Source organism: Branchiostoma belcheri, unplaced genomic scaffold, assembly GCF_001625305.1.
Source record: "Branchiostoma belcheri isolate BF01 breed outbred unplaced genomic scaffold, Haploidv18h27 scaffold172, whole genome shotgun sequence".
Lineage (NCBI taxonomy): Eukaryota > Metazoa > Chordata > Leptocardii > Amphioxiformes > Branchiostomatidae > Branchiostoma > Branchiostoma belcheri.
In genome coordinates, this window is record NW_017803180.1 from 383,214 (window position 1) to 392,916 (window position 9,703).

At 44.0% G+C, this 9,703-nt stretch overlaps 2 protein-coding genes across 2 annotated transcripts in view; one reads left to right on the forward strand and one right to left on the reverse strand.

Annotated features, from left to right (window-relative positions):
* The window catches only part of LOC109466956 (disks large homolog 1-like), an 82,080-nt gene extending 74,598 nt beyond the window's left edge, over window positions 1-7,482 (forward strand). Inside the window, exons 20-26 of the mRNA XM_019764838.1 lie at window positions 1,512-1,535; window positions 2,140-2,190; window positions 2,668-2,708; window positions 3,002-3,062; window positions 3,347-3,519; window positions 4,081-4,190; window positions 4,639-7,482. Coding sequence (XP_019620397.1) covers window positions 1,512-1,535; window positions 2,140-2,190; window positions 2,668-2,708; window positions 3,002-3,062; window positions 3,347-3,519; window positions 4,081-4,190; window positions 4,639-4,840 — 662 coding nt within the window. The 3' untranslated portion in view covers window positions 4,841-7,482. The remainder of the gene's footprint in view (window positions 1-1,511; window positions 1,536-2,139; window positions 2,191-2,667; window positions 2,709-3,001; window positions 3,063-3,346; window positions 3,520-4,080; window positions 4,191-4,638) is intronic.
* Window positions 7,483-8,379: 897 nt separating this feature from the next.
* Window positions 8,380-9,703, reverse strand: part of LOC109466963 (peptidyl-prolyl cis-trans isomerase NIMA-interacting 4-like) — a 2,328-nt gene continuing 1,004 nt past the window's right edge. Inside the window, exon 4 of the mRNA XM_019764850.1 lies at window positions 8,380-9,326. Coding sequence (XP_019620409.1) covers window positions 9,164-9,326 — 163 coding nt within the window. The 3' untranslated portion in view covers window positions 8,380-9,163. The remainder of the gene's footprint in view (window positions 9,327-9,703) is intronic.

A 9,703-nucleotide genomic window follows, 5' to 3' on the forward strand; every position in this document is an offset into this window, starting at 1 on the left:
CTTCTGCTCACTACTGTAACTGTACTACTGCTATCACTACTGGAACTGTACATAACATTCTTTATGCTGAACTCATACAAGATTCTGCTGTCTAATGCTCTCTGCTGCTAACAGTCAGCTCTAAATTGGTCCTTGCTGGTTGTTCTAGTTGATGTGCATGCCGCTGGACTTAACGTTTTGCTGTCATATGTCATAACTTTGCATGAGACTGCTGCTTTCTCTCTCCCGCCTGACCTAACACATCATAACACCTGAGAACGGGTTCAGAACTGTGTCTATCTAGTTCTATGCCTGAACGGGTTAGGGTTAGGATCAGGCACGGTTCTGGATAGTCTCTGCATATCCAAAAATGTATATTTGCCCCAAGCACAGTTCTGGATATACATGTGTATTTGGACCATCCAGAACTGTGCCTGAGCATGATTCTGGATAAAGCATGGTTCTGGATACACCAGGTTCTGACTCCTCTGTTTGCTCCTAATCTTTGCAACACAAACATCCTGTAGTGTTCACTCATACATCATTTCTCTCACTCTTCTACAGCTTGTCTTCCATGTCAATCCACTCTATTTCTGTCCTGTTTCCAACCTGTTTTCAGCCTGATTCTGTCCTGTTACCAGCCTGTTTCTGTCTTACTTTAATCTGTCAGTCTTCTCTTCTTGATCATGTCACTTCAGCCTCTCTAAACACACGTTTACTTCTTTTACTACTTTTACTTTACTTCTCTGTAGTTTTCCGTCTTCTCTCTGAACTCACTCTCAGTTTGGGTGTTGTCCTCTCTTTCATGTCCCCTCACTCAACTGTGTATTTGTTCTCTCTGGCACAATTCGGCAGAGCGTACTGCACTTGCTCAAAACCCATAACGTATGGCAAAGTTCTACAGCTGAATGTCTCTTTTAAGGTCGTATTCACGCATTTAAGGATGACATTCCAAACAGCTTTTTATTCAATCTGAGTGTAGTTGCTGGTGAAATAAATAAATAAACTGAAAAACTGAAATAAATATTCTGTCAATAGTTTTCAAATGTTGTGTCAGCAAAGATATCATCTGCAATGGAAAAAAAAGGCAAAATTCTGATGCAATGTTGACCAAGCATACAACAGAAACCTTGAAAAATTCGGGTTTTACACAGGCGCTGTACATTCTGCCAACGTGCTCATCTCTCTATACGTGTATAATATTATTCATCTCTAGTTGTCACTATCTGTCTATATCTCACCCCTCTCTCTGTATCCCATAATGTTCTGTCACCTTCCACCACTCTACGGAGGTTTTTCTTGTCTCCTTCTCCACGAGGCCCAAAAAAACACACACCTCTTGTCATCACGATTGTGATTTTTATATTTTGTGACATTAAGAATTTCGTAAACCATGTAATTCAGAGTTTTCATGTTTTGTGAAGTTTGCTTTGCATCTTTTCTCATCATTTTACCGTAACATCATTGTCTGACTTTTGCCACGTTCTTGACTTCCTGTCCTCCATCTTCTCTTCATTCTTTCTGTCACTCAGGTGAAATTACTGGCGAATCGGAGGGTAAAACTTCCCTCTATCCTTCCTGCATCCATTCTGCAGTTCAATCTTTTCTGCTTTCCTTTCTTCAAACTTCTCTGCATGAGTTTTTTTCGCATTTCTTGGATGGTCTGATGTCACAACTTTTGGAGAGTAAAATCTCTTGACTTATGAAAACTGGAGTCTTGGCAAAAATGTCCAAAATTGAGACATTGTGTGACATCAGGCTATCTGTATCAGCTTTTACCACCATTTGTTTTATCTGCATGTAGTTCCTGAGCATGAACAAGTCTTTACACATGTATGTTTCTCATATGTATGTCAAGCTTATTTTGTGACAAGAAATAGAACCATGCTGGATACATCAATTTTCAGTAAATATAAAAAACAAAAAGTTTCTGTATAAAGGCGTTACTCAGTAAAGTAAAATTACAGTTTTGACTTCTCGTTTGTCATGAGTGTAACCATAGTTACGGTTGCCATAGTGACTGCATGGTGGATGGGAGTTAGTGGAGAAGTAAGGGAGGCTGTTGCCCTGTCTGTTCCGCTCCCAGCAGAGGGCAGCCATCTTAACCTTGAGCTCACGCCCTTGAACCGTTCTGACTGCAGTACTGTTCTCTCTCCTCAGGGGGAGTCGATGAACCAGTTCTGTCATATGAAGCTGTTGTACAACAAGAGTGTAAGTATCATAAACAAACAAACAAACAAACAAACAAACAGCACAGACAATATCTCTGTTGTACAAGAGTGTAAGTATGGCACAAACAAACAGTTGCACAAACAAACAGTATCATAAACAAACAAACAAACAATATCACTTGTACAAGAGTGTAAGTTTGGCACAAACACACAGTAGCACAAACTATGTCACTGCAGAAGCAGTAAGTATTGAGTAAATCGTTAAATATGCATAAGCAGTCAATTGTTATGATGTATACAGTATAGAACAGCATTGATCATGCACCATCTCTATGCCTTGGTTTAGATTTGGATTGGCTGCTATAGATAAAATATGAATCGAAGGAAATAGATGCTAGCAGTAGACTGAGCTCTGACTAAGTATCATACCAGAAGAAGTCATGAAGGACATATTGAAGAAACATTCAAGTTGGAATCAGAAAATGTAACAGCAGATATTCTTTCTTTTTCTTTCCAGTGAAATACACAAGACCAGTGATCATACTGGGGCCATTGAAGGTAAGACAGACAGAGGGAATTAAAGAGGGATGGATGGAAGAATGGATAGGTAAATGGATGGTTGTTTGAAAGGAGGGATAGAGGGAGGGATGGGGATGGAAGGTTGTGACTTTTGACAGTAAACTCGCATGTTTTTTTCTGTTCAGTCTCCTGAGCTTGTGACATGGATGTTAAGCAGTAGTGAGAAATGAAGCCTATAGTGACATGGTACAGATGTGTTATATCGCTGGTTTAGAGATTTTAGAGTCAAACTCGTCAGACTGTTGTTTAACGAGCGTTGTTCCCTCCAACAGGACCGCGTAAATGATGACCTCATCTCAGAGTTTCCTGACAAGTTCGGTAGCTGTGTACCACGTGAGTAACACATCTGCTTTTATTTGCCATGTAAAATTATATATTCACCATGTAAACTGTGATAATGATCAGGAGGGCAGGGATTGCCACCATTGGCTGTCATGGTTGCCATGCATTGTTGCTAAGTTACCGTTACCATAGTTACAGACATGACGCGGTCAAAGCGGGAATACGAGGTGGACGGCAGGGATTACCCCATGTCTGTCGTGTGTTGTTGCTAAGTTACGGTTGCCACGTGTTGTTGCTAAGTTACTGTTGCTAAGCGACCGTTGCCATGGTTACAGACACGACGCGGTCGAAGCGGGAATACGAGGTGGACGGCAGGGACTACCACTTCGTGGCGTCGCGGGAACAGATGGAGCGCGACATCCAGAACCACCTCTTCATCGAGGCGGGGCAGTACAACGACAACCTGTACGGAACCAGCGTGGCTTCCGTTAAAGAAGTAGCAGATAAGGTCAGTCAAGGTCACCTGTACGGAACCAGCGTGGCTTCCGTTAAAGAAGTAGCAGATAAGGTCAGTCAAGGTCACCTGTACGGAACCAGCGTGGCTTCCGTTAATTAATAAAGAAGTAGCAGATAAGGTCAGTCAAGGTCACAGCAAAAAAAAACATGATCTTATTGTCAATCCCACAATAACTGTCTTTACGAGGGTAGTCCCATGATGCACATCATTCTGTTTTGTGAGGGCATCCCATGATGCTTTAGTGGTATTTCTGAGGACTTCCCATGATGCCCAGCTGTGAAGGTGACGTTTTCCTGGTCATCGGTAACCTGATATGCAGGAGCCATGTTGACCTGTGTGGCAACAGAGGCAGCCCATGACCCACCATGGGTAATATGATGTCATGTTTTGTGCCATGGTAACAAAACAAGCTCATGGCCCGCTAGAGTTGATCTGATGTGACGTTTCCATGGCAACAGAAGAGTTGACATGTGACATGTTTTTCTATCCCCGCAGGGCAAGCATTGTATCCTGGACAGTTAACGTGACATGTTGTGTTATATTTGTGCGCAGGGCAAGCATTGTATCCTGGACGTCTCCGGAAACGCCATCAAGCGTCTGCAGGTGGCCCAACTCTACCCCGTCGCCATCTTCATCAAACCCAAGTCTATCGAGTCTATTATGTGAGTATCCCAGCATGCCTAGCTCTCAATCATGCTGCTCGTGTATCCCAGCATGCCATGCTCTCAAAGTCATACTCCTCGTGTATCCCAGCATGCCTAGCTGTCAATGATACTGCTCATGTATCCCAGCATGCCAAACTCTCAATCACACTGCTCATGTATCCCAGCATACCAAGCTGTCAATCACACTGCTCATGTATCCCAGCATGCCAAGCTGTCAATCATTCTGCTGATGTATCCCAGCATGCCAGGCTATCCCAGCATGTCAATATAGCTGATATATCCCAGCATGCCAAGTTGTCAATTATACTGCTGATGTAGGTATCCCAGCATGCCAAGCTGTCAATCGTAGTGCATCTGTGCATATCCCAGCATGCCAAGCAACATTGGACCCCCCCAATCCAGCATTTTCCGGTTGTCCCTTGACCTGTAACCTTTGCCCCTGCAGGGAAATGAACAAGCGAATCACAGAAGAGCAGGCCAGGAAAACGTACGAGCGTGCGCAGAAGCTTGAGCAGGAGTTCGCTGAGTACTTCACGGCCATCGTGCAGGGCGACACCATCGACGAGATCTACGACAAGGTCAAGGGCGTGATCCAGGACAACTCGCAGCAGACCGCGTGGGTTCCCGCCAAGGAGAAGCTCACGTGAAGCAGCGTCTCGTCCCGGAGCGAACGGGCGCCGGCGGGGGGGAGGGGGGCGCACCAGGCAGCTGAAAAACATCCAAACCCACACACTGGGTTTTAGTCATTTTTGGCAACTCCCCAGGGGTGGAGCATTTAGAACTTCCTGTTGGTCATTTCCTCATCAAGCAAGAAGCAATACTCAAATCTGGACCATACCACTGTAGGAAGGGGGGGGGACACATTTTCATGAATTTCCTTATATGGGCATTCGGGATGCCATTAAGCCATCTCCAAATTTCCTTATATGGGCATTGGGACACAACTCAGCCATCAGCAAATTTCCTTATATGGGCAATTATCTCCAAATTTCCTTATTTGGACACAACTCAGCCCTGATTGGCTGTAACCATAGTGATGGGAGGATGATTGACAGCTGCCTGTTACCCCGGCAACCCGTCCGTTCGGCCAATGAGGGGGAGGGATGAGAATCGGGGTCGTAACTATGCACAGACGAGACGGGGGACGTTACGTACTACGTTAGCGAGACGTTGTGTCTTCTTCTGCACGTGCCAAGAAGGGCAGGGCGATCGACGCGCCTGTCAACGTTCTTAACCGCGGGAGAAGATGTCTTTAAGTGGGGACTCGGGGACAAGTTTTTACAACAGGCAGAGATCGTAGACTAGTCTTGATTGATTCTTCCCTCACTTTTAACTCTTTGGAGCGGCAGCTGCAGTTCTTACACCAGCTGCCAGGGGTCTCTTCTAGGCAGACCCAGAGAAACCAAAGTTGTTCCTTTTACCAGATTTGACCGATGAGAATTGGACACTAGCAGGCAGCTGACGGCCATTTGGCGTTGGAAGACCCAAAACTCCCTTTGAAAACCAGGAAAGGAAAAAGGCAGGGGGCAGTTTAGAGCCCCCAAAATGTTACACCCAGCCCCCATATTGTTTAACATGGAGGTTAGTGTGGATAGAAGGAGGGAAAGAAAGGTTGAGTGAGAAAAATTCACAGAAATCACGACGGAGGCAGGCGGTAAGGGCACAAAGGAAGATTTTGGGCTGACTCTGTAGATTTGCTTGTATTGATAAAAATTGTACAGTACAAAAGTTTATAAATGTGTTAGTGATAGCATGAGACCAAGATTCACCAAAAATTTATTTTCCACTATGAGAAAAAACTACAAAGGTCGTAGGGTCACCTGGAGGTCAGAGGTCATCTCCACGGTAATGCATGGTAGGGCTTCCATTGGTCCGTATCCTCACACTCTGTTTGTCTGCTGTTTAATTTGGACCAATGACAGCGCAGCTCGTCCAGGCATGTAAAGTTTTCCACCTTGTAAACTTCCTCAGACTGAAGTAAGACGTAACACTATCTTTCCGACTTGTGAAAAGCAATCTCTCTTTAAGACTCCTTTAAGTGTATAAAAAGAAGACGAGAACAAAGCGTCCGACACTTTGTGTGACTCACTTAAGACTTCTTACTAAACCTGAGGATCTGGAGTTGAGAAGTTTCCTGTCTTGTATGTATGACTAACCTGCATGCTTCACGTTTGGACCAGCGCAAGCCGAAAACTTCAGACCTGGGAATGTTCCACTTTCCACGCAAGGAAAAAAAAAACGGCACAAAAATATCTCTTCCTGACACAGACAGACCCGTGGTTTAGCCGACAGGACGGAAGGAGGGGGGGTGGGGATGTGTTTACTGTGGTTGCCATAGCAACATGAACAGTGGACCAGTCCACGTGGTTTGTAGGGGGAGAAGGGTCCATTTTGAGACCAGAAGCTTCAGCCTGCCTCGGTGTAGTCCAGATTTTGTGAAGAACATAGAAACGACTTTTTCTAGACAACGAAAGTTTCAAAACTTCAAATGCAGCTTTGTTCCCCCCCATGGCCTTTCTATAATGGAAGATCCCACTGTGCATACTCCCCTTCCTGCTTGATTGTAGAGCGGCCCTGCAAGCTGCCTTCCCATTGGCTACCGTAGAGTGAAACTAAAGGCCTATTGGTTGCCTACTTAAAACCAGCCAATGGGAATCCTGCTTCCAGGGCAGAACCTATTTAAATCGGCAGAGCTGCATGGGTGTTGGTTATTTTTATAGTGTAGTGATACAAAGAAGAGGCTTATACTTAACTGAAAAAAATTGATGGCAAACTTGAATTTCTTCTTACAACCCGATGTGATTTCTGGTAACTAAGGAAAGCGGCTTTCCTGTGCAGCATGTGTAGTTTCTTGTTTGTATGTAAGTAGTGAGTAACTATGGCAACGATCTCCGTGGCAATATCTTATATCCTGTCTCAGCGTAGTGCAGTACCTGGTGTGTCCGCCAGGCCGCGCTAAGTTCTGTAGTGGACAGCGTTATAATATAACTACTTATGCTGACTGTAATTTTGCCATCAAATCGCACGTGTGTACGACTGACTAAAATTGAATTATAATAGAAGTTGACATAAAATTGCTGACTTTTGTGAAATCTCTTTATGGTATTTTTGTCTTCTTCCCAGGAATGTTGCATTTTGTAAATCCTGCGTTGGTCCCTCCTACATGACTTTGTGTCGACCAGTTTGTGTTTTTGCGACCGAAAGTTTGTCCTGAGCCGCCCTGATATCGCAGAGGTGGTCTGTACACAGCTATGTTAACAGGACTTACAATAAATACACTTAACAACAACAGCAACGATCTCATGTCATTAGATCTGTAGTTGTAGAAGACCGTCAAAGGGGTGCTAGTGTAACGGAAATGAAATGAAACCTACAGTGGGGGTCACTGGAAGACAGACGTAGAATGTCCAGACTGTGCACGATGTACAAAATGACTAATAAACTGGTGGACGTACCAACCACTAAGTATCTGATACCAGCCCAGAAAAGAATGAGAAACAGTCATGCCTTCAAATATCAGAGTTATCAACCAAGAATTGAGGTATTCAAAAACTCGTATTTCCCCAGAACTATCGTAGACTGGAACTCGATTGTTGCCACCAAGCACAGTTGGGGCATCATCACTAGAAAGCTTTAAACAACTCCTGCAATCAAATGTGCAAAGATTGAGTGTAACAAGTCGTTCGGTGTGATATAGGTAGCTGCCGCCACGCCGTGTGCCTGCGAAGCTGGTGAGTTACGCTGAAGGGCGCATATACCGGCTATACAGATACAGACCATATACAAAAGTCCCTGAACTTTTTCTTGAGTCAATGAAGAATCTGTCATTCACAACTACACTTCAGTTAGCAAATAGCTCTAGTTAGGGACGTCCCCCAGATGGAACGGTAAATGGAGGTCCCGTGTTTAGGGAGAGACACAAAATACACGTAACAACAACACCAGCGATCTCATGTCATTCAGGACTGCACTAAACTGAGTGGTGTAGTGGTAGAGTATCCGACTATCAAGCAAGGAGACCCAGGTTCAATCCCCAGGGTTGGACCCAGACATGCACCCAGACATGCCCTCAGACGAGCCTTTATGCTCTTGGGAAAGGCACTTTACACATATTTTCCCCACTTAACCACTGGTGCACAATGTGTAATTAGATTTGAGTTGAAACACAACGCCAATAAGTCAGAACAGGCAGTATTTATTCTCCAAGAAACATTTATTACCTGGAAGTTGAAGTAATGATACATGTACAAGCAAGCTAGGACAGCTAATAACATGTCAAGACCTACAGATGTCCCATCTTCAAAGGAATTTTCAGTCACCCTAGCTATTCAAGTTTTTTCTTAATTCACATAAACTAGAAGATAATAAATCACTTGCTGAGTTCAAACAAGGAGGTTGTGAAGACAGATAACTATTATATATTCAGGTAGGTAAAGGCCAATGTGCTGCAATGCCTCCTAGTGGTGATTTACAAAACTCCAGCTACAATGATGTTCAGCTACAAAAGACTGAAGCTTTTCTTGCACTAAATACACCCCTAACTTTTCAGACTGATTTTATTTGGGTCTGTACAACTTAAGTTGGCATTTCAGTTGTTTAGTTACAACATCTCTATCGTACAGACTGTTGCACAATGTTACAATTGTAAGAAGAAAATCTACAATAGAGAATATTGCCTCTAACTTTTCGGACTGTGATTTTATTTGGTCTGTGCAACTTGAGTTAGCACTGAAGTGGTTTGGCTACTACATTACTACATGGCTATGGCACATAGCCTGAACGCCACCCGATTTGTAACGGCAACCCCGGAAAATTTTTACGGGGTTGCCGTTACAAATCAGATGGCACCCAGACTATATGGTACAGGCTCCCCCAAAAACTATTTCACTCAATGGTTACTACATGGCTATCACACAGACTCCCCCCCCCCAAAAAAAAATATTCTAACCCAGACCAGAGATTTTCCAACGTCACATTTTCTTGCCCTCGATCATGATCACATGATAGCCGTGCTTGGTTCTGATTGGTGGGTTGGTGTAGACGGGTTTCTGGGTCGTGCTGGGTTGAAGGGCAAAGGCCGCGTCCTGAAACGGCCCCACCATCGACCCCCGGGTCATCCACCCAAGGTCACCCTAAACAGGTAAGCCAAGGTCAAAATATATGATAAGTTTATTGCAAATTCCTGCCCGAAGGCTAATTGCAAATAACAAGGATAAAAGAACATAGAAACGGTACAAAATAACTTCAAAGTCTACATGATAAAGGGTTACTGTCTCAAACTATAGCTATGTCTAAAACTATGTTTGACTTCTCTTTTGTAAACTATGGAAGACATAATGTCCCATATATATACAAGTGAAAACAGAGCAAACAGTAAAAACATACAGATTTTACTGCTGAATGATCAAACATTCAGAGCAAAAACAATGTATGCACCCCCTGTAAGTCTACCCCCCCCACACCTACTCCCCCTGAACCTACCCCCCTGTAAGCCTACCCCCTGTACCTAC